Raw genomic sequence first — 24417 nt, 5'->3', positions numbered from 1 at the left:
AAAAAAAAAAAAAAAAAAGAAAAGAAAAGAAAATGGCAGTGCAGAAAGATAGGAGCCTAGGTTCTGGATAACACTGAAAGCCATATCAGCCATGATCTACCCATCTCCAGGCTTTTTTTTTTTTTTTTTTTTTAATGTGATGGTAAAATAAACTATCTTGTTAAGCCACAGTAGTAGGGCTCTGTTAATACCAGCCAAACCTGATCCATGGGGTTGGAATCTTACCCCTCTTGATCCCAGTGACTCAGAGAAGTAGCAGCCAGCATGGGTGATAGAAAGTGTTTCTTTATTTGAATGTCATTCCACCTGCACTGAAGCTCAAACCCAGCAGCAGCAGAAGGGGTCAGGACCAAAATAAATGTTACCAAATTAGACAATGAACAGTGAGGACACACTCAGACAGAACTTACTAATGGGGTGTAGACAACACCAAGCTATCCTAACAGCACACAGCACAGGCCCTCAGAGGCCTGCCTGTCAGAGCTCTGCGGAAGGCTCCCTTGTTCCCTGTTCAGGAAACTCCAGTCCCACCCAAAGGTTAGCCGTGAGCCAGGCAGGGGCCTGCAGAAGTTTCTGGTGCTGGGAAGATCCCAGCTTCTCCAAAGGCAGGATTTCCCTTTCTCAGTTCACACTGGAAGCTGGAGAAGGGTTATTCCCCGCGTGCCCAAGCGGGACGCTCAAAAGGCCAGGGACTCTCCCCACAGTCTTATCTAAAAGTTCTCATCATCTTGGCTATCGCAGGCCTTGAAAAGGATCTTGATTCTTTGGTCCTCACCCCCTCAGGAAAGTTTTCCTCCATGGGTACCTGTCCCCAAAGCTGAAAATTTTCATAGCCCCAATTCCCAGAAGGACTCAACTGACCAGCGCTGTGGGCCAGGGACTGAACACCCCTAGGCTGTGGCTGCCGTGGCCTCTCCTGAGTCCTCAGATCAGGCAGAGAAAATCGGGCAGTGGTAGACCCCTGATCCGGTCACAGTTAGGGGGGTACTTCTCTTGGGACCTGAAGCCAGAAGGCTCTAGGTTGGAGCCCAAAAAGGCCCTCCTGGGGTCAGAAACAGGCACTGATCTCCTCTGCTTATCTCCTCCTGAAGGCTAAAGCCAGATTGCCTGACCATAGCAGAGGCAAACCACAAAGCCCTCTTCCCATGATGTCTTTACTGCCCCAGGAGAGCCATCAGGGCCTCACCTGGGGCCCCCCACTGGAGCACCTGCCACCCACCCCATCCACAGGTCTGTAGAACCCAGGGCCCCGTTCTATGGTTTGGTCCCCACTCTGACTTCTACCCCTTGCCTGTGTCACCCTGGGGTTCCCACAGACTTCAGCCCACACAACTCTGCCTTCCTGACCCCAGACTCCCTGGTGCATCTCTCCCGGGCTCTGCCAAGATGGCAGCTGGCCAGGTGCGGTGGCATGGGAATGTTGCCAGGCTACCCCACCAGGGAACTAGCCTCCCTCTTCTCCACCCAGCGCTGACCCACTCCTAAGTCAGCTGGGCCCCCTCTGCCCTCTGAAGTGGCTTCCTTCACTCCAGTCCTCCCCAAAAGGATGTGGCCTTGGCTACCTGTGCCCCCGGCCTCCAGCCGCTGAGGGGTCAGTTCTAACCCCCTCACCAGGGCACAGGTTTGGTGGGTGTCCTTGGGGAACAAGGTGTAGCAAGGACACCTGGTAGCAGGCGTCCTTGAGGGAACAAGCTCTCCCCTCACCCAGTGCCCAGACAGAAACCCGCTCCCCACTGCCCCACATCCTGACTCCTTCATCCTCCTCTCCCTCCTCTGCATCCCATTCTTGCCCCCTAACCCACATATCCATTTACCTCTTCCCCGCTCCCGAGTCCTTTTTCCGCCTTTCCGTCCATTTCCCCTCCCCCACCCCAAGCTCTCGGGCAGCCTCTCAGCTGGTCTCTCATCTCTCTCAGCCTCTGCCCCGTCTCTCTCTATCTCTTCTCCTCGAGCTATCTCTCTCTGTGCCTCTCCGTCCCCCTCGCTCCTTCTCCAGTCGTCTCTCATCTCCCTGTCTCTGCACCCCTCCTCTCCGCACCCGTGTCTTCCTCCATTCCCAGTCGCTTGCTCCGCCCCTCCCCTCACTCTCTCCTAGCTCTGCTCTTCCCCTCCAATGCCGGGCTTTGGTTTGCATATTTGAGGAACTCCCTCCTACCCCCACTCCCTCCCACGGGGCTCCCACACCCTCCCGCATTTAACCTGGACCCTCTGTCCCGCAGCACCTCTATCCTAGGCCGACTGGACTGCCCAGGAAGGCGCTGCGGGGGAAGGGGAGCCCAGCGCTGGGACCAGAGCACTGCGGGGAGGCGTTTGCCCAGGAGAAATGGAGGAATGGGGTTGGGACTTGGTAAGTTACACGTGGCAGGAACCCACCAGGCCCCAGCATCTGATTCCAGCTAGGGTCCAGAGTGGGGAGGCAGGGGACTTCTAGGGTCTGTCTTGGAAACCCTCTCAGGTCCAAGTCTTGTGGAAATGAACACAAGGTTGGCAAACACATGGAGCTCAAGCGACCCTCTCCCCTCCTCCGAGGTCCAAGGCGGCTTCCCCCAGCATCCTGCAGGGCGCTGCCCCTTCCCTGCGGGTCCAGGCTGCGAGGAGGGGGCGCTGGAGGAAGCTGGTCTGCACCAGCAACTAGTGCTGAGGGGAGCTCTCCAGGCCCCAGGGCAGGGAGGCTCCCCGGGCGAGATGGCTCTGCCGCCAGACCCATAGGGGAATGAGGGGTGTTCAAAACATACCAGGAGTCTCCCTCACCTGCTCCCTGCCAAGGGGAAGGGAGTTGCTCCCACAGTGGGAGGAGGGGGGAGAAACTTCTCACCTGCCCCCCAACACACACACACTCTCACACACACGCACACACACGCACACACATTTCACTCACATACACATACACTCATGCCTCGGCTCCAAGCACTGCCCATAGGTGCAGACCCTGGGCATATCGCAAGGCGAGAGGTGGGCCAGGAGGACAAAGAGGCTGGGACAGGGTAACGAGGCCTAGGAGAGGGGACAGGGGTACCCTGTTCAGAGATGACCTGCAAGTTCAAGTTATGCAGAAAAGTATCAAAGAGACAAGACAGTCTCTGCCCTTGGTAGATGCCTGGGGTGTGGAGGGCATGAAAAGGGGCAGAAGGGGTAGTGCATCCCCCAACTCCCCACCTCTGGGGTCCCCTCCATACCCCCCAACCCTGACAACAGGGCCAAGAAGTCTGTGCTGTACAAAACAGGCCAGGGTCAAGGGTCCAGTCATTGGTGAGACATCCCAGCAGAGAGGAGGCCTGGGCAAAACAGGCCAAGGTCAAGGGCTGAGTCGTCAGTGAGATGTTCCAGCAGAAAGGAAGAGGAGGCAAGGCCAGCCCGGGCTGAGCAGCTTCTAAGTTCCAACTGCCGAGGCCACTTGCCCCCTCCAGCTGCCTCCAGAGCCTGAAGGTCTTTTCTGACTCTGGGCTGATCAGGGAACCGGTCTGCAGCTGACAGCAAGGCCCTGTGCAGTCCCTCGGTGCAGCTCTCCCTCTGCGTGAGCTGGGAGCAGGCTGGAATGGGGCAGAGGAGGTCCCAGGGGAGACTGGTGGCACCTGGAGCTTTGTGGCAGATGTGGTGGAACCAACATCAGCCAAAAAAAAAAAAAAGTAGGAAAGAGTCCAGCCCACCCTGGGGCAGTATCTAGAATAAATTTCTTGAGGAGGCAGGGACCAGAAGAGGTGTGGATACGCCAGGTGGCAGCCCTCCAGACTGAGGGGGCCTGGGGAGCTGGAACTATAGCTCTGCTCTCCCTGGGGATCTGCAGGGACCTCCAGGCCAGTCTAGAGAAGAGAGGAGAAGCCCAAGGGCCTGGGTAGATGCAGGCTCCCTTAGGTCAAATTTAGGGAGGAGCAAGAATTAGACCCTCCCAAGGTCTGGAGGGCCTCTCCTCTCCCCCAGGCCACATCCAGGCTGTCCTCTCCTCAAAGCCTGGAGCTCGCAGGGTAGTTGGTGAGAAGTGAGTCTGAGATCAGGGTCTTCCCTCAGAGCTTGAATGGAGTGACGAGAGGGCAGGAGGCAGGACAAGCTGAGGTCAGGCCAATTCCTGGGCTGTGATCCTGGCCTTTCAGGGTCCCTGTGAGTGAGCCACGGGGCAGGGAAGGACTCCCCATCCGGAGACATCACCCCCGGGCCGCAACACGGAGCTTACTGTAGAGCCCACAAAATCTAAGAGAGAGAGAGAGAGAATTAGAGAAATCAGAGGCTGCCTGGGCATTTGGGCTTTCCTTACACATTCCCCAGGGCAAAAGTGAGTAGAGGGGCCGGGCGCAGTGGTTCACGCCTTGTAATCCCAGCACTTTGGGAGGCTGAGGCGGATGGATCACTTGAGGTCAGGAGTTCAAGACCAGCCTGATCAACATGGCAAAACCCTGTCTCTACCAAAAATTAAAAAATTAGCCTGGCATGGTGGTGCATGCCTGTAATTCCAGCTACTAAGGAGGCTGAGGCAGGAGAATTGCTTGAACCCAGGAGGCAGAGATTACAGTGAGCCAAAATTGCACCACTGCACTCCAGCTTGGGCAAAAAGTGTGAAACTCCATCTTAAAACAAACAAACTAACTTAAAAAGGTCAGAGGGGCCAACTGCACAAGGGCTGAAATCCCAGCCTCACCTGACCAGCAGGATGGCCTTGAGCAAGCCATTTAATCTCTCTGAGCCCCAGTTTTCTCATCTGCAAAATAAGGATCATAGCCTACCTCACAGGGTAACTCCGAAGGGTCAAAAAGAGACAAATAATGACAGCCAAGGACTTGGCAGTGTTTGGTCATAGAATATGCTGGAAATTGAAGCAATTTATTTATTTATTTTTTTCTTTGGTTCCAGGGGTCTTCTTTAAAAATAAATAAATAAATAAATAAATAAATAAATAAATAAATAAGTATATATTTCCTTTTAATAGAAACTGGGTTTTGTTACATCGCCCAGGCTGGGCTTGAACTTGTGGGCTCAAGCGATCCTCCTGCCTCAGCCTGTAGCTGGGACCACAGGTGCGCGCCATGGCTCTTGGCTCGGAGGTCTTTGGGTTAAAACTGAAGTGGTAGGCTCACTCATCTTGAACTCCCAGTGAGGGACGGAGGTTCCCTGGACACTGAAGGGAGGAAAACTGGGGCTCCTTTACATCGATTTTTAACACTGAGTTGTTAAGGGGCTTTGGGAAGGGAGGAGAGGAATACTGAGGGGGCCCACTTCACATCAGTCACATCCTCACACTCCTTGAGAAAGGCCAGATCTGTCTTAGTCTTGCACTTCTAGAAGCTGCCGCCAGAGGGCAGGCCTTGACTTCACACCAAGACCACAGAAATCCCGGGGTCTGAGGGATTGCATCAGTTATTTAGAACCTGCCTCTGAGTACAGGTTAGCAGATCAGCTTCCCAGGAGAGCTCCCAAAGCCGTGCAGGAAATCTCTGGCCTCACCAGGTTGAGACAGGCAGCATGACGGGGGGAAGAGCTTGGGCTTTGGACTTGGACTTGGTTTCAGATTCTGCCTTCACCACTTAAGTGACTTTGGGCAAGTTACTGGAGCTCTGGAGTTCTCTGAATGTGGCCTTTTTTCTTTATTGTATTTTAATGCCATTTGATGTATATGAAAGTTTATATGCAATACACTAATTATAAAGCATACAATGTGCCAGGTAAGGTGGCTCACACCTGTAATCTCAGCACTTTGGGAGGCCAAGGCGGAAGGATTGCTTGAAGCCAGGAGTTCAAGACCAGCCTGGGCAACATGGGGAAACCTCGTCTCTACAAAAAATACAAAAATTAGTCAGGCGTGATGGCGCATGCCTGTAGTCCCAGCCACTTAGGAGGCTGAGGCAGGAGAATCGCTTAAGCCCAGGAGTTTGAGGCTACAGTGAACTATGATTGCACCACTGCACTCCAGTCAGCAACAGAGTAAGACCCCCCCAATCTCTTAAAAAAAATACAATAGTAAGCACTTATGAGCTCACCATTCAATAACTATAACTCAGCCGGGTGTGGTGGCTCATGCCTATAATCTCAACAGTTTGGGAGGCTGAGGCAGGCAGATCACTTGAGGCCAGGAGTTCAAGACCAGCCTGGCCATCATGGTGAAACCCCGCCTCTACTAAAAATACAACAGTTAGCCAGGTATGGTGGCACATGCCTGTAATCCCAGGTACTCAAGAGCAAGAGGCTGAGGCACGAGGATCACTTGAACCCGGGAGCTGGAGGTTGTAGCGAGCCCAAGACTCTGTCTCAAGACAAAAAAAAAGAAAAAAGGATTCTAACTCTACCCGTAATTTGCATATACCTCCATGCTCCATCTCATATACTTGACTTCCTCCCCTTCCATCATAACCACAGATGACCGTCATCCTACCTTTCATATTTATTATTTCTTTGCTTTTTTAAGAAAAATACTGCCACAGCCGGGCGCGGTGGCTCACTCCTGTAATCCCAACACTTTCCGAGGCTGAGGCGGGCAGATCGTGAGGTCAGAAGATGGAGACCATCCTGGCTAACACGATGAAACCCCATCTCTACTAAAAATACAAAAAATTAGCTGGGCATGGTGGCGGGCGCCTGTAGTCCCAGCTACTTGGGAGGCTGAGGCAGGAGACTGGCGTGAACCTGGGAGGCAGAGCTTGCAGGGAGCTGAGATCGTGCCACTACACTCCAGCCTGGGTGACAGAGTGAGACTTCGTCTCAAAAAAAAAAAAAAATACTGCCACAAATACATGTGTGTTTAAACAATACATTGCTTAGTTTTGCTTAGTTTCGAGCTCAATAAATATATCACTCTGTCATCTTCTGAAACTTGTTTTTATTTCCCCTCTCTCAATATTATATTGCTGAGATACGTCCATGATGGTACATATAACTGAAGTGTGACATTTTCACAGCTGTGAGCTGCTCTGTGATGTGAACATGCCACATGTATTTATCCAGCCCTGTCCATGGCCATTCGACTGTTTATAGTTGTTTGCTACAGTGAAGCTGCAGCCACCAGCGCCCTTGCATGCTTCTCATGGGTTTGTACCCGAGGTGGGTCTGCTGGGTCATAGGCAAATGATCAGATCTGAGGGAGAACATCGAATCATTTTAAAGGTGGTTGTACTGTCCGTCGGGTTTCTTTTTTCCTTTCTTTCTTTCTTTTCTTTTTTTTTTTTTCCGAGATAGCCTCTTTCTCTGTCATCTAGGCTGGAGTGCAGTGGCACAATCACAGCTCACTGCAGCCTCAACCTTCCCAGGCTCAGGTCATCCTCCCACCTCAGCCTCCTGAGTAGCCGGGACCACAGGTGCTCGCCACCACACCCAGCTAGTTTTTGTATTTTTTTAGGGACGGGATTTCACCATGTTGGCCAGGCTGCTCTTGAACTCCTGGGCTCAAGCGATCTACCTGCCTTGGCTTCCCGAAGTGCTGGGATTACAGGCGTGAGCCACCACGCCCAGCCGGGGTTTCCAATTCATGCAACCAACCCTTTTACTCCTTTTATTTGAAATTATCCTGCCTCCCAGGAGCAGGACTGGCTCCCGCCACTGCCCCCCAGCCCACAGCACACTCGCCTTTGTTCTCTGGCTTGAGCTCCTCTTGCAGCAGGTCTGTTTGCCGGTTGCCCAGCACAAAGGCGAGGAAGGAGAGGATGAGGGCGTTGAGGATGCCGATGATGGCCAGGATGTATGCCCAGCGCACTGAACAGTCCCCCAGGGAGTACTTCCCTGTCTTGGCCCCGCACATGTCCCGGATGGTCTCAGCGTCCCAGCCGTCAGGAAAGATCATGCAGCCCAGGACGAGGCACAGAGCTGAGGGGCAGAGCACCGGGCCCACCACCACGGTCAGGAAGGAAGAGAAAAGATCATTACTCCCTAGTGTCCACAGTCTGGGCCCCACCCTATTGCGGGCAAGTCAATCCAACCACGTGCTTGTTACCCACTTCCAGAGAGGGAGAGAGGGCAGGGGCAGGGAAAAGAGAGGGAGAAAGAGGTCTAGGACGGGTAGCAGAAACTTTCTGGAACCTGCAACACCCTCTCCCTTCCCCATCAGATCAACTCCTCCAGGTAGCCTTCTGGGAATATGAGAACATAGCCACCCACAGCTACCTCCTTCAACTTCCTCTAGCATCGGGACCAACTCCCTCTCCCATCTCTTCCATCCTCTTTTTTATTTATTTATTTATTTACTTATTTATTGAGGCAGAGTCTCGCTCTGTCGCCCAGGCTGGAGTGCAATGGCGTGATCTCTGCTTACTGTAACCTCCACCTCCCAGCTCAAGCAGTTCTGCCTCAGCCTCCTGAGTAACTGAGACTACAGGTGCCTCCCACCATGCCTGGCTCATTTTTATATTTTTAGTAGAGATGAGGTTTCACCACGTTGGCCAGTCTGGTCTCGAACTCCTGACCTCAAGTGATCTGCCACCTCAGCCTCCCAACATGTTGGGATTATAGGAGTGAGCCACCATGCCCGCCCTCATTGCTATTTTTAAAATTCTTGTCCTTCACTCATCAAATGTTTATTGGGCACCATTTTCCTTTTATTCACGATGCTGGAATACACGTTCATTCACGCAGTTGAGCACTTTGGTAAGAGCACAGACTATGAAGTGCCAATGATAGGACTTAGCCTAGTTCTTCCCCTAATTTGGCTGTATGACCTTGGGGGATGCCGCTGAACCTGAATAGGCCTGTTTCAGTCAATATCCTTGTACTTACCTCACAGGGTGATTAGGAGGATTAAATGAAGTAATGCGTGTAAGACACTTAGCACAGTGCCAGACACTCAGGTAGCATTTATCCAGGGCCTGCCATATGCCAGGCACTAGACCAGGCCTAGGGGGTAGGGAGACTTGGATTTTAGCTTCATGGAGCTTGCAACGTAGTGTGGGGAGAGGTACGTAATAGCAAAGTGATTAAAAAGGCTGGGTCTCAAATCCTGGCTCAGCTATTTTCTAGAAGTGCCACACTGAGCAAGTTCCTTCACCTTTAAGCCTCAGTTTCCTCATATGTACAATGGGAATAATAATGGCATCCTCAAATGGTTGTAAAGATTATGAAAGGCAGCAAAATGTAAAGTACCTGGCACAGTAAGTTCTGGTTAAATCTTGGCTGTTATCAAAACATGATGCCCAAAGTAATAATTACACAAATAAGAAAGTAATGTGGAGAGTTGGTTTCAGGTGAAGGGGACAAAGGCAAAGAGGAAGAGAAGGGGCAGGCTCAGAAGGGCCTTGGCAATGGTTCCCTAGCTAGCATCCACCTGCTTTGGATTTAGCAACCCACCTGTCCCAGTCCCAGCCCGGGTGGGCCCTTGGCCAGCACTTAGCCTAGTGGATGAGACCCACGCCTGAGCTAATGAGCACATTGCGTTCCTCTGGTAACACTGACTGGCTTGGAGAGTGGCACCTACTGCGTCACAGGGCAGTCAGAACCCCTGGATTCAGCAGGCCACTGTGGAGATGGGGTCTTCCCCTCCACCAGCTTTGTGTCACCGGCTTGATGGGGCCCTCGTACTGCCAGTCCTGCCAGCATTTGGGTTACTGTGTCTGAGACCCAAAGGTTCCATAGAGCTCTGTTTGGAACCGTGGGGACCTTGAGCCTGCACCAGGCCCACGGAATGCTTAGCCTGGGTTTTAGATGACAGCGATGCAAAGTGGGGGTAATGGTCAGCTCTGCCCACTGTCCACCTGGCCCATATAGTCCCCAGGGTGGGAAGGGGCCCTTGGCTGTGCCAGCTCCCTCCCACATCTACTGTGGAGGGAATGCTCCCAGGCTCCAGCCTCTTCTGGCTTCCAACGGAGTGGGCCCTCCTCCCCATCGTGGCCCTGCCAGATTCCAGCCAATCCTCCCCCTCTCCCAACACGTGCTCCTCTTCCAGATGCAGGCTCCCCCCACAATACTGTGGTCCAACAGGCACTGCAGCAGGGCTCCTCCCCCCACCAATGCTCCTCCTCCAAACCAATTATCCAGTCCAGTGGAACTCACCACCTAAGGGCTGGGAAAAGAGTTCCAGCCAAGGGGAATGGCAAAAGCAAAGCCCTGTGGTGGGAACAAGCTGGATGAGTTAACCAACTAGCAACTTTGAACAGGCCAGAGTTCAGGAGAAAGCCAGAACTGGACATGCAAATTTGGGAACTATGGGCACTTGTAGGTACTTAAATCCCGAGGACTGGACATGGTGGAAACCGAACAGAAGGCTTAGGACTGAGCCCTGGTGCTCCAGCATTAACAGGGCAGGAGGAGGAAGAGGGGCCTGTGGAGAAGGCCTGGTCATCATCTCTCCACATAGCGCTGCACTTTGCCAGACCCTCCAGGACCCTATCTGAAAGGAAAGGAGGGTCAAACACCAAGGAAGGGAATGGGGCAGGGCGGGGAGTGGTCTCAGCCCCAGTCCTTCCCCCGCCCTCGGAGTCACCAGGGCCCTTTTCCAGGCTGGTGCGCTCCTGCCTCCCTATTTCCGGGCTCTAAATCTCCAGCAAGAGGCAGGAGTGGGAAAGAGCCAGAAGAGATGGCAAACCCACACCGTCCCTTCGCCTCCTCTCTGACTGTCCACTCCCAAGGTGCCAGAGGCGCGAGTCCCGCAGCAGTCGGTGGCTCCCGCCGGGAGCATTCTCGTCTCCATGGAAACCGCGTCTGCATCCGGGCGCTCCCAGCCGCGCCTTGCAGGCTCCTGCGGGTGGTCTTCCTCCCCTCCGCAATCTGAGCACTGAGGCCTCGGGGAGGTTTTCTTCCTTTTGCTTTCCACCTGCACCTTCTTTCTGCCTCTGTCTCTCTCTTTCGTTCTGTGTCTCCATTCCTTTCTCTTCCCCGCCCTTTTCATCTTTCTTCCCATCCCTTTCTCTCTCTCTCTCTGGCTTGTCTACCTTGAGCTCAAGTCTCAGTCTGGACCCCCGCCCCGCCCGCTTTCCCCTTTATTTAGATCTCTCAGCATTTAACATTCATTGAACTTCCTCCTCCTCTCTATTTCTTTTCTCCCTTTTCTCCATTCTCTATATCGATCCCCTCATCTTATCCGCTCTTTTTGCCTCTCGCCTCATAGATCCCACAAACACATTCCTGCATGCCCACTATGTGCCAGGCACTGTGCAGTGTGCCGGGGACAGCAGGCTTGGTGTCTGTCTTCAGGGCGGAGGCGTGTGGGGAGGAATACAGCCAACAAGTCAACACACAAATAGAAAAGTTACGCATGTCAAGGTGTGCTTCAAAGGAAAAAGACTAGCAGCTGCCACCCACAATAACAGGGCTACTCAGAGATGGCTGGGGCACTCACAGTGCAGGGTTTCAGATGGTGACTGTGGGGCCCCAGAGGCCACTCTGGCAATGGGAATATCAGAAGTCAAACAAATGAAAAGCCAATTAGATGGGTTTCCTTGCACCTGGGGGAAAGATAGGAAGGGACCAGTAGAGATAGCCTAGGCCTGGGAAGTGCCCAAGAGGGCCAACCATCAGGAGATAGAATGACTGCAGATAAGGCAGGGTTCAGCATTCCCATTTGCTAGATGAGGAAACTGAGGCCGAGGCTTTTGGATTCCAAGCTCAAGTCTCTTTTGGAATAATGAGCTGGCTGAAGAGCGAGCTGCTGCTAGGCGCATACACGGGTGTAGGACGGCGCGAGGTTTCTCAGCCCCAATACTTTTGACATTCAAGCTAGATGATTCTTCACAGTAGGGGTCAACCAACGCATTGTGGGATGCTAGCTTCGTCCCTGGCCTCTACCCACCAGATGCCAGGGGTACCACCAACCCCAGTCATGCTGATTAAAAAATGTCAGTTGGGCATGGGTGGCTCATGCCTGTAGTCCAGCACTTTGGGGCAACATGGTGAAAACCTATATCTACAAAAAAATGCAAAAATTAGCTGGGCATGGTGGCATGCACTTGTAGTCCCAAATCCTCAGGAGGCTGAGGTGGGAGCTGGAAGATCAAGGCTGCAGTGAGCCAAGGTTGCACCACTGCACTACAGCCTAGGTAACAGAGTGAGACACAGTTTTTTAAAAAAAAAGTCCCCAGTGTAGGGGATTATCCCTGGCTGAAAACCACTGGTGTAGGGCAGAGGCTCTAGGATGGGGTATCTCTATCCAGCTACCTACCCCACAGTCCTACTGACTTTCTCTGCTCCGAGCAGCCAGGAGGTGTTATGACAAAATTAAGATGAAAATATTGTGATAATATTGTTAAAAATAGTGTTGAGTGACCGGGCGCGATAGCTCATACATGTAATCCCAGCACTCTGGGAGGCCAAGGCGGGTAGATCACCTGAGGTCAGGAGTTCGAGACCAGCCTGGTCAACATGGTGAAACCCCATCTCTACTAAAATACAAAATTAGCTGGGTGTGGTGGCGCATGCCTGTAATCCCAGCTACTCAGGAGACTGAGGCAGGAGAATTGCTTGAATCCAGGAGGTGGAGGTTGCAGTGAGCCGAGATTGCGCCACTGCACTCCAGCCTGGGTGACAGAGCAAGACTCCCTCTCAAAAATAAATAAATAAATAAATAAATAAATAAATAAATAAATAAATAAATAAAGTGTTGAGTGCTTAACTATGTGCCGGGGTGCTAAGCTCTTGACATCCATTATCTCATTTAATCCTATAATTAATTTTAAAATTCGCCAGGCGTGGTGGCTCACGCCTGTAATTCAGCCTTTGGGAGGCCAAGTGGGCGGATCACGAGGTCAGTGAGATCGAGACCATCCTGGCTAACACGGTGAAACCCACCGTCTTACTAAAAATACAAAAAAATTAGCCCAGGCATGGTGGTGGACACCCTGTAGCCCAGCTACTCGGGAGGCTGAGGAGAGGAGAATGCCGAAACCCCGGGAGGTGGGAGCCTATGCAGTGACCAAGATCGCACCACTGCACTCCAGCCCTGGCGACAGAGCAAGACTCTGTTCAAAAAAAGAAAAAAAAAAAAAAAAATCCCTGAGGTGGGAAAAAATACCGCCCTCACTATACGTATGAGGTAACTGAGGCTCAGAGGCACCAAGTGTCTTATCCAAGTGTCACATAGGTGGTAAGTGACACCAAATGTCACATAACTGGTGAATGGGGGAATCTGTATTGAAGCACAGATAGTTCCTCACTGCATGTTTTTCTTTGAATAAACTCACTTTTAACTTAGATGCATTTACTTAAAAAGTAAATTTAAATTACTTTCAAAGAAAAGGAAACCAGGATCATTTGCCATAAACAGAAAAATATAGGTGTAATGTAATCAAAACAATGTTCTTAGAATCTAGCTAGATACTTTTGCCTGCTGAGTGCTCTAAGCCTGAGGGCCGATTACTCTTTGTTTAAAAGACCTATTAGTAAGTGTGAGAGGAGTTAAAGACGCATTAGCACCAAACTGAAACTTCCTCCTTAAAGTTATGGAAGAAATTGGAAATGGAACGATGTGCTTGCCACTGACTGCCCAATGCATCTTGCATGTATTCTGTGTTTGAGAAACACACCCCGCTTTGTCCTGCCTCCACAGGAGGCTCAGCTCCATCCTCTACTTGGCGATTTTAGGCCGTCAGTTTCCCCCTCTGGGCCTCAGTTTCTTCCCCTATGGAATGAGGATCATGGCATTTGCCCAACCCATTTCATAGAGCTTCTGTAAGAATCAAATGAGAGATGAGAAGTGGCGCGGCTATTTGGTAAGGGTGGAGTGTGAGCAGGTCATGGTGACTCTTGGCAGAATGGGAAAAAAGTCCTGAACAAAGGGCTTTTTCTAGATATTCAAAAAATGTTAACAATGGCTGCCTCAGGAAGGAGGTAAGTTTATTTTTTTGCAATTTAACCATGACAGAAACAAACAGCTTGCTACAATTTCTATTCATCCCTTCTTCCTTAGTGTTTAGAACCCTCAATTTTTAGCTAAGACCTTGACTGTGGAGAATAAACACTGCATTTTCCAACCTCCCTTTCAGCTAGATGTGACCATATAACTAAGCAAAATACACGTAGATATGTTTTGTGGCATTAAGGAAACAACTTTATATGAACAAATTTATAAGGATGCTACCGGATATGCTTTGTCCCATTTTTCTTCATCCATCTCTCCTTTCAGCTGCCTGGAATGCAGATGTGATGATCAGGAATCTAGCAGGCATTCTGACAATAAAGATAGGGGCCATACCCCAGTAGTGGTGAGCAGAAAGCAGAAAGTTGCTAATGACTTCAGGGGCTACCATACCAGCTCTGGAATGCCTCACTCTAGGGCATTTGTTTTATATAAGATATAACCTTGGGTATTTTTTATTTTATTTTATTTTATTTTATTTTATTTTAGGGACAGGGTCTTGCTCTGTCACCAAGGCTGGAGTGCAATGGTGGGATCATGGCTCACTGCACCCTTGAACTCCTGAGCTCAGGTGATCCTCCCACCTCAGCCTCACAAGTAGCTGGGACCACAGGCATTTCCCACCATGCTCAGCTATTTAAACATTTTTTTGGTAGAGACAGGGTCTTGCTATGTTGCCCAGGCTGGTCTCGAACTCCCAGCCTCAAATGATCCTTCCACCTTGGACTCCCAAAATGCCGGGATTACAGATGTGAATCACTGCACCCAGCCTTGGGTTATTAAATCGCAATTATTTTGGTTTTTCATTTCACATGCAGTCAAACCTAGTCCTAACTGGCATAATGTTGTGTTCTTTTTGAATTTTGTATCATGTGCATTTATTGGGAAAAATCATTTAACTGTGTGTCATTGGGCAAGTCCTGTCACCTCTTGGTGATACCTGCTTCTCAAGGCCACAAGGTAGACTGAGTGGTCACCATCAACGACTGTAATGGGAGGACATCTCCACTGGTTTTGGGGTGTGAGGGTGACACGTGCACTCTTGTAAATGTACTTACCCCTTGACTTAACTTTATCCTATGGCTATACCCTTGATTGTATACAAAGGATGAACACAAAGGTGTTCACTGCACCACCATCTATAACAAGGGACCAAGTTATATAGCCAGATGTCTACTAAGAGGCATCTGGCTATATAACTTATGGTGGTATCTATGCCATGGCATAGTATTAATCCCTTTGATTGAATGGGGTACAACTGTATATGTTGTCATGGAAAATCTTCTAAGATATATTAGTAAATAAAAAGAAGGTCAGTAGTGGTGGCTCATGCCTGTAATCCCAGTACTTTGGGAGGCTGAGGTGGAAGGAACACTTGAGCCCAGAAGTTCAAGACCAGCATAGCAAGACTCTTGTCTCCACAAAAGATTAAAAAATAAAGGCAGTCAAGGTACAGAATACTGTATATAGTATAATCCCATCAATTTTTAAATAGCCTTTTTTTAAGAGTATTTTTAGGTTCACAGCAAAATTGAGTAGAATATTCAAAGATTTCCCATCCAGTCCCTGACCCTACACATGCACGGCCTTCCTCACTATCAACATCCCCCACCAGCATGGCATATTTGTTACAACAGATAAGCCAGCGTTGACACATTATCACCGAAAGATCATAGTTCACATTAAGGATTACTCCTGGTGTTGTACGTTCTATGAGTTTTGACAAACGTGTAATGACGTTTACGTACCATTGTAGTATATCATACAGGGTATTTTCATTCCCTAAAAAAATCCTCTGTGCTCTGCCTATTCATCCCTTCCTCCTGCCAACCCTGGGCAACCACACTGATTGTTTCAGTACCTCCATACTTTTGCCTTTTTCCAGAATGTCATGTAATTGTAATCATACAGTATGTAGGCTTTTCAGACTGGGACTCTCACTTAGTAATATGCATTTAAGGTTCCTCCATATCTCCTCATGGCTTCATAGTTCATTTCTTTTTAGTGCTCAATAATATTCTATATTCTGGATGTACCACAGTTTATTTATACACTCACCTACTGAAGAATATCTTGGTTGCTTCCAAATTTTGGCAATTATGAATAAAGCTAATGTAAATATCTATGTGGAGGTTTTTGTGTAGACGTGAGTTTTTTACTCCTTTGGGTAAATACCAAGGTGTATGATTGCTGGGTCATATGGTAAGAGTAAGTTTATTTTTAGAAGAAACTGCCAACCTGCCTTCCAAATGACTTTACCATTTTGCATTCCCACTAGCAAGGAATGAGAGTTTCTGTTGTTCCACATCCTACCAGCATTTGGTGTCAGTGTTCTGGATGTTGGCCATTCTAATAAGTATGTAGTGCTATCTCATTGTTGTTTGAAATTGTATTTCCCAGATGCATATGGTGTGGAACATCTCCTCATATGCTAACATGCCATCTATATATCTTCCTTGGGGTGTCTGTTAAGGTCTTTTGCCCAATTTTAATCAGGTTGTTTCTTTTCTCATTTTTGAGTTTTAAGAGTTCTTTTTAAATTTTTTTGAAACGGAGTCTTGCTCTGTTGCCCAGGCTGGAGTTCAGGGGTGTGATCTCGGCTCACTGCAATCTCTGCCTTCCGGGTTCAAGCAATTCTCCTGCCTCAGCCTCCCAAGTAACTGGGACTACAGGCATGCGCCACCACACCTGGCTAATTTCTGTATTTTTAGTAGAGACGGGGTTTCACCATGTTGGCCAGGCTGGTCTCGAACTTGACCACAGGTGATGTGACCACTTTGGCCTCTCAAAGTGCTGGGATTACAGGCGTGAGTCACCGCACCCAGCCTCAAGAGTTCTTTGTATATTTTAGATAACAATCCTTTAACAGATATGTCTTTTTTTTTTTTTTTTTTTTTTTTTAGAGGGAGTCTCTCTCTGTCACCCAGGCTGGAGTGCTGTGGGGAGATCTTGGCTCACTGCAACCTCCACCTCCTGGGTTCAAGCAGTTCTCTGCCTCAGCCTCCCATGTAGCTGGGACTACAGGCACATGCCACCACACCTGGCTAAGTTTTGTATTTTTAGTAAAGATGGGGTTTTGCCATGTTGGTCAGGCTAGTTTCAAACTCCTGACCTCAAGTGATCCACCCACCTCAGCCTCCCAAAGTGCAAGGACCATAGGTGTGAGCCACGGCACCTGGCCGATATGTCTTTTGCAAATATTTTATCGCAGTATGTGACTTGTCTTTTCATTCTCTAGACAGTGTCTCTGACAACAGAACTTTTTAACTTAAATGAAGTCCAGCTTACCAACATTTTCTTTCATGAATTGGGCCTTCAGGGTTGTATCTAAAAAGTCATTGCCAAACCCAAGGTAATCTAGCTTTTTTTCCCCTATATTATTTTCTATGAGTTTCATAGATTTCACATTTATGTCTGTGAAACATTTTGAAGAATGTAAGGTCTATGTCCATATTATTATTATTATTATTATTATCATTTTGCATGTGGATATTCAGTTGTTCCAGCATCATTTGTTGAAGAGACTATCTCTTCTCCATTGTGTTGCCTTTGAACCTTTGTCAAAGATCAACTGACTATATTTATGTGGGTCTGTTTCTGGGCTCTCCATTCTGTCCTGTCAATCAATTTGTCCATTCTTTCACCAGTACCACACTGTCCTTTTTTTTTCCCCCTTGAGATGGTGGAGTTTCGCTCTGTTGCCCAGGCTAGAGTACAGTGGTGCCCAGATGAGAGTATGGTGGCACAATCTAGACTCACTGCAACCCCTACCTCCCAGGTTCAAGCAATTCTCCTGCTTCAGTCTCCTGAGCAGTTGAGACTACAGGCACACACCACCAAGCCTGGCTAATTTTTGTAATTTTAGTAGAGAAGAGGTTTTACCATGTTGCCTAGGCTGGTCTCGAACTCTTGACCTCAGGCGATCCACCCACCTCGGCCTCTCAAAGTGCTGGGATTACAGGCGTGAGCCATTGCACCCAGCCACATACTGTCTTAGTTACTGTAGCTTTATAGTAAGTCTTTTTTTTTGAGATGGAGTCTCGCTCTGTCGCCCAGGCTGGAGTGCTGTGGCCGGATCTCAGCTCACTGCAAGCTCCGCCTCTCGGGTTCACACCATTCTCCTGCCTCAGCCTCCCGAGTAGCTGGGACTACAGGCGCCCGCCACCACGCCCAGCTAATTTTTTGTATTTTTTAGTAGAGACGGGGTTTCACCATATTAGCCAGGATGGTCTCGATCTCCTGACCTCGTGATCCGCCCGTCTCAGCCTCCCAAAGTGCTGGGATTACAGGCTTGAGCCATCGCGCCCGGCCTGAACCTATAGTAAGTCTTGAAGTGGGGGTAATATCAGTCCTCTGATTTTGTTCTCCTTGAATATTATATGGTTATTCTGGGTCTTTTGCCTCTCCATACAAACTTTAAAATCAGTTTGCTAACAGGGACAGGATAACTTGCCAGGATTGTGATTGAGATTGCATTGAATCTAAAATCACGTTGGAAAGAACTAGTATCTTGAAAATAATGAGTCTTCCTATGCATGAACATGGGTATGTATTTCCTTTTATTTTAGCTCTTCTTCTATTTCTTTCATTAGAGTTTGGTAATTTTTCTCATATAAATCTTGTACATATTTTATTAGATTTGTACCTAAATATTTCATTTTTGGGGTGGTAATTAGAATGATATTGTCCACTTTGTCCAGTCTGAGAAACAGAGAGAGATCCTGACTGTACAAAAAATAAACAATTTAGCCGGGTGTGGTGGCATGTTCCCAGCTACTCAGGAGGCTAAGGTGGGAAGATTGGTTGAGCCCGGGCTGCAGTAAGCTATGATTGAGCCACTGAACTCCAGACTGGGTGACAGAGCTAGACTCTGTCTCAAAAAAGAAAAAAAAAATCCACTTGTTCGTTTCTGGTACATAGGAAAATGATTAACCTTTCTATATTGACCTTGTATTCTGCAATCTTGCTATAAGAGGTTGGGTTTTTTTTTTTTTCTTTTTCTTTTGGTTGATTCTCTGGGATTTTCTACATAGATGATTATATCGTCTACAAACAAAGATAGTTTTACTTCTTCCTTCCCAATCTGCATTCCTTTTATTTCCTTTTCTTGTCTTATTGCATTAAGGACTTCCAGCATGATTTCAAAAAGCAGTGGTGAGGGGATACCCTTGCCTTCCTGCTGATCTTAGTGGGAAAACATCTAGTTTCTTACCATTAAATATAATGTCTGTTGTAGGTTTCTTTGTCAACTGGAGAAAGTTTCCCCCATTCCTAGTTCACTGAGAGTTTTTATTGTGAATAGGTGTTAAATTTCAACAAATGCTTTTTTTCTGTGACTACTGATAAAATCATGTGATTTTGCTTCCTTAGCCTGTTTATGTGATGGATTACATTAATTGTTTTTTAATGCTAAACCAGGTTGGCATACTTGGAATAAATACCAATTGGTCTAGGTGTACCATTCTTTTTATAGATTATTGATTTGACTTGCTAATATTTTGTTGATGATTTTGTATCCATGTTCATGAGAGATATTGGTCTACAGGTTTTTTTCCTTGTAATATCTTTCTCTGGTTATAGTATTAGTGTAATGCTGGCCTCATAAAATGAGTTAGGAAGTTTTCTCTCTGTACCTATTTTCTGAAAGAGAATGTAGAGAATTCTTGTAATTTCTTCCTTTAATGTTTGGTAGAATTCCCCGGTGAACCCATCAGGGCCTGGTGCCTTCTCTTTTGGAAGGTTATTGATTACTAATTCAATTTCTTCAATAGATATAGGTTTATTTATATTGCCTATTTCTTCTTGTGTGAGTTTTGGCAGATTGTCTTTCTAGGAATTGGTTCACTTCATCTAGGTTATCAAATTTGTGTTCATAGAGTTGTTTAAAAAAACATTTCTTTATTATCCTTTTTATGTCCACAAGATCTGTAGTGATGTTTATTTGTTCATTTCCCCCCTTTTTTTTTTCTTTGAAACAGAGTCTCACTCTGTCACCTAGGTTGGAGTGCAATGGCTCACTGCAACCTCCACCTCTTGGGTTCAAGTGATTCTCATACCTCAGCCTCCCAAGTAGCTGGGATTACAGGCATGCATCACCACATTGGCTAATTTTTGTTTGTTTGTTTGTTTATTTATTTATTTATTTATTTATTTATTTATTTATAGACAGAGTCTCTTTCTCTGTTGCCCAAGCTGGAGTTCAGTGGCACAATGTCAGCTCACTACAACCTCTGCCTCTTGGGTTCAAGCAATTCTTGTGCCTCAGCCTTCTGAGTAGCTGGGATCACAGGTGCATGCCACCTTGCCCATCTAAATCTTTGTATTTTTAGTGGAGATGGGGCTTCTCCATGTTGCACAGGCTGGTCTTGAACTCCTGACCTCAGGCAATCCGCCCACCTCAGCCTCCCAAAGTGCTGGGATTACAGGCGTGAGCCACTGTGCCCAACCTAATTTTTATATTTTTAGTAGAGATGGGGTTTCACCATATTGGCCAGGCTGATCTCCAACTCCTGACCTGAGGTGATCCACTCGCCTCAGCCTCCCAAAGTACTGGAATTACAGGCATGAGCCACCACACCTGGCCTCTTTGTTCATTTCTGATATTACAAATTTGAGTTTCTCTCTCTCTCTCTCAACTTCTCTCTTAACCTGGGTAGAGGACTATTGCTTTTGTTGATCTTTTCACAAAAGTAACTTTTGGTTTTGTCGATTTTATTTATTGATTTCTTGTTTTCAATAAATAATAAATAATAATACATAAAACAATAAATAAAAGTTAGAGCAACTGATGCTCTAACTTTTGTTTCTCTTCTTTCTCTCTCGTTCTTTCTCTCTTTTTTTGAGATAGAATCTTGCTTCATCAGCAGGTTGTAGTGCAGTGGCACAATCATGGCTTATTGCAGCTTCAGACTCCTGGGCTCAAGCAATCCTTCCACCTCATCCTTCTGAGCAGTTGGGACCACAGGCATGGGCCACCATGCCTGGCTAATTTTTTTCTTTATAGATGAGGTCTCCCTATGGTGCCCAGGTTGGCCTCAATTCCTGAGCTCAAGGAATCCTTCTGCCTCAGCCTAAGTATAAGCTGGCTCACACTTGTAACCCCTGCACTTTGAGAGGCTGAGGCAGAAAGATCACTTGAGCCTAGGAGTTTGACACAAGCCTGGGCAACATAGTGTGACTCCGTCACTAATTTAAATAAATAAATAAATAAATAAAATATTTTAAACTTTATCTTGAGTTGTTGTTGTTGTTGTTGTCGTTGTTTTGTTTTTGGTTTGTTTGTTTTGAGATGAAGTCTTGCTCTGTCACCCAGGCTGGAGTGCAGTGGTGCAGTCTCGGCTCGCTACAACCTCTGCTTCCCAAGTTCAAGCAATTCTCCTGTCTCAGCCTCCCGAGTAGCTGGGATTACAGGCATGTGCTACCATGCCCAGTTATTTTTTGTATTTTTAGTAGAGGTGGGGTTTCACCATGTTAGCCAGACTTGTCTTGAACTCCTGATCCGCCTGCCTCGGCCTCTCAAAGTGCTGAAATTACAGGGGTGCGCCACCATGCCCGGCCTCTATCTTGAGATTTCTTATTTGATCCATGTGTTATTGAGAAGTGTGTTGTTTAATCTCCAAGTATTCTGGTATTTTCTGGCTATCTTTCTGTTATTGATTTATATTTTAACTCCAATGTGTTCTGAAAGCAGATATTGTAAAATTTCTGGTTCTTACATTTGTTAAGGTGTGTTTTTTGGTCCAGAATGTGATCTGTCTTGGTGAATGTCCCATGTGAACTCGAGAAGAATGTGTATCCTGCTGTTGTCAAATGAAGTAGTTTACAGATATCCACTATATGCATTTAATTAATGGTGTTGTTAAGTTCAACTATGTCCTTACTGATTTTTCTGCCTGGATTTTTCCATTTCTGATAGAGAGGTCTTGAAGTCTCCAAATATAAGAGTAGATGCATCTATTTCTCTTTGCATTTCTATCAGTTTGCCTCACGTATTTTGGTGCTCTGTTGTTAGGCACATTCATATTAAGGATCATTGTGTCTTATCATTTGGTAGTGACTCTATTTACCCTTGATAACTTTCTTTGCCATTAAGTTTGCTTTGTCTTAAATTAATATAGTCATTCACACTTCCTTGTCCTTCTTCTTCTTCTTCTTTTTTTTTGACAGTTTTGATCTGTTGCCCAGGCTGGAGTGCAGTGGCACGATCATAGCTCACTGCAGCTTTGACTTCCTGGGGTCAAGTGATCCTCCCACTTCAGCCTCCTGAGTAGCTGGGACTACAGGTGTACACCACCCCACTTGGCAAATTTTTTTTCCACTTCTTTTTTTTTTTTTTTAGATGGAGTCTCGCTCTGTCACCCAGGCTAAAGTGCAGTGGCATGATCTCGGCTCACTGCAAGCTCCGCCTCCCAGGTTCACACCATTCTCTGGCCTCAGCCTCCCAAGTAGTTGGGACCACAGGCGCCCGCCACCACGCCTGGCTAATTTTTTTGTTATTTTTTGAGTAGAGACAGGGTTTCACCGTGTTAGCCAGGATGGTCTCGATGTCCTGACCTCGTGTGCTCAGGACCCGCCTCGGTCTCCCAAAGGGCTGGGATTACAGGTGTGAGCCACCGTGCCTGGCCTCCACTTTTTTTTTTAATTAGTATTAATATGGTATATCTTTCTCCATTTATTTACTTTTAATCAATATGTATCTTTATATTTAAATGGGTTTCTTAAGAGACAACATATAACTGAGTCTTTTAAAAAATCCATCCTGATAATCTCTGTCTTTTAATTGGTGCATTTAGACCATTATATTCAAAATGATTATTGATACAGGTGGATTAACATCTACCATATTTGTTACTATTTTCTATTTGTTGCCCTATCTCTTTTTTATTTTCTACTATTTTCCTGTCTTTTGTGGTTTTAATTGAACATTTTAAATGATTCCATTTTTCTCTCTTTTCTTAGAAAATCAGTTATACTTAAAATTTTTTTTAAGTAATTGTCCTAAAGTTTGCAATATATATTTCCAACTAATGCAAGTCAATTTTCAAATACACTATACCACTTCACAGGCAGTACAAGTACCTTATTATTATTATTATTATTTTAGTAGAGACAGGGTTTCACCATGTTGGCCAGGATGGTCTCAATCTCTTGACCTTGTGATCTGCCCGCCTTGGCCCCGCAAAGTGCTGGGATTACAGACAGTGGCTTGAGCCACCACGCCCAGCCAACAAGTACCTTATAATAACAGAATAATCCTATGTATGACTATTATCATTCATTCACTTTAAGCATAAATAAGCATATGTGTGTGTGTGTATAAGTGAAAACATTGTTGCTCTAATTAAACAAACTGTTATCTGTTAGATCAATTATGCATAACAAAAACAAAAGTTTTTGACTGGGCATGGTGGCTCATGCCTGTAATCCCAGCACTTTGGGAGGCCAAGGTGGGCAGATCACCTAAGGCCAGGAGTTCAAGACCAGCCTGGCCAACATGATGAAACCTTGTTTCTATCAAAAAACACAAAAATCAACCATGTATGGTGGCACGTGCTTGTAATCCCAGCTGCTCGGGAGACTGAGGCAGGACAATAGTTTGAACCCAGGAGGTGGAGACTGCAGTGAGCTGAGATAGTGCCATTGCACTCCAACCTGGGCAACAGGAGAGGAACTCTGTCTCAAAAAAAAAAAAGAAAAAGGCCAGGCATGGTAGCTCACGCCTGTAATCCCAGCATTTTGGGAGGCCGAGGCGGGTGGATCATGAGGTCAGGAAATCGAGACCATCCTGGCCAACACAGTGAAATCCCGTCTCTACTAAAAATACAAAAAATTAGCCGGGCATGGTAGTGGGCACCTATAGTCCCAGCTACTCGGGAGTTTGAGGGAGGAGAATGGCCTGAACTCGGGAGGCGGAGCTTGCAGTGAGCCGAGATCCCGCCACTGCACTCCAGCCTGGGCGACAAAGCAAGACTGTCTCAAAAAAAAAGACAAAAGAAAAAGAGCCAGGCACGGTGGCTCATGCCTGTAATCCCAGCACCTTGGGAGGCCAAGGCAGGTGGATCACGAGGTCAGGAGTCTCTACCAAAAATACAAAAATTACCCGGGCGTGGTGCTGCATGGCAGTAGTCCCAGCTACTCAGGAGGCTGAGGCAGGAGAATCACTTGAACCGGAGAGTCGGAGGCTGCAGTGAGCGGAGATCGCGCCACTGGACTCTAGCTTGGGCGACAGAGCAAGACTTCGTCTCAAAAATAAAATAAATAAATAAAAATTAAAAAAATAAAAAAAAAAAAAAAAAAAAAAAGGGCCGAGCGCAGTGGCTCACTTTGGGAGGCCGAGGCGGGCGGATCACAAGGGCAGGAGATGGAGACCATCCTGGCTAACATGGTGAAACCCCGCCTCTACTAAACATACAAAAAATTAGCCTGGCATGGTGGCGGGTGCCTATAGTCCCAGCTACTCGGGAGGCTGAGGCAGGAGGAGAATCTCTTGAACCCGGGAGGCGGAGGTTGCAGTGAGCCAAGATCATGCGACTGCACTCTAGCCTGAGAGACAGAGCAAGACCCTGTCTTGAAAAAAAATAAAAAAGAAAATGAAAATGAAAAGTTTTTATATTTACTTATTTTTTTTTTTGAGACAGAGTCTCACTCTGTGGGCCAGGCTGGAG

General features: G+C 47.3%; 1 protein-coding gene across 1 annotated transcript in view; it reads right to left on the bottom strand.

Moving 5' to 3' along the window:
- Positions 1 to 265: 265 nt before the first annotated feature.
- Positions 266 to 24417, bottom strand: part of LHFPL4 (LHFPL tetraspan subfamily member 4) — a 54916-nt gene continuing 30764 nt past the window's right edge. The window contains exons 2-3 of the mRNA XM_017874129.1: positions 7546 to 7782; positions 266 to 4185 (exon numbers count right to left, since the gene is read on the bottom strand). Of these exons, the coding sequence (XP_017729618.1) occupies positions 4085 to 4185; positions 7546 to 7782 (338 nt within the window). The 3' untranslated portion in view covers positions 266 to 4084. The remainder of the gene's footprint in view (positions 4186 to 7545; positions 7783 to 24417) is intronic.

Source organism: Rhinopithecus bieti, unplaced genomic scaffold, assembly GCF_001698545.2.
Source record: "Rhinopithecus bieti isolate Rb0 unplaced genomic scaffold, ASM169854v2 scaffold_7049, whole genome shotgun sequence".
NCBI classification, from domain to species: Eukaryota; Metazoa; Chordata; class Mammalia; order Primates; family Cercopithecidae; genus Rhinopithecus; species Rhinopithecus bieti.
This window is presented reverse-complemented; position numbering and strand designations above follow the sequence as displayed.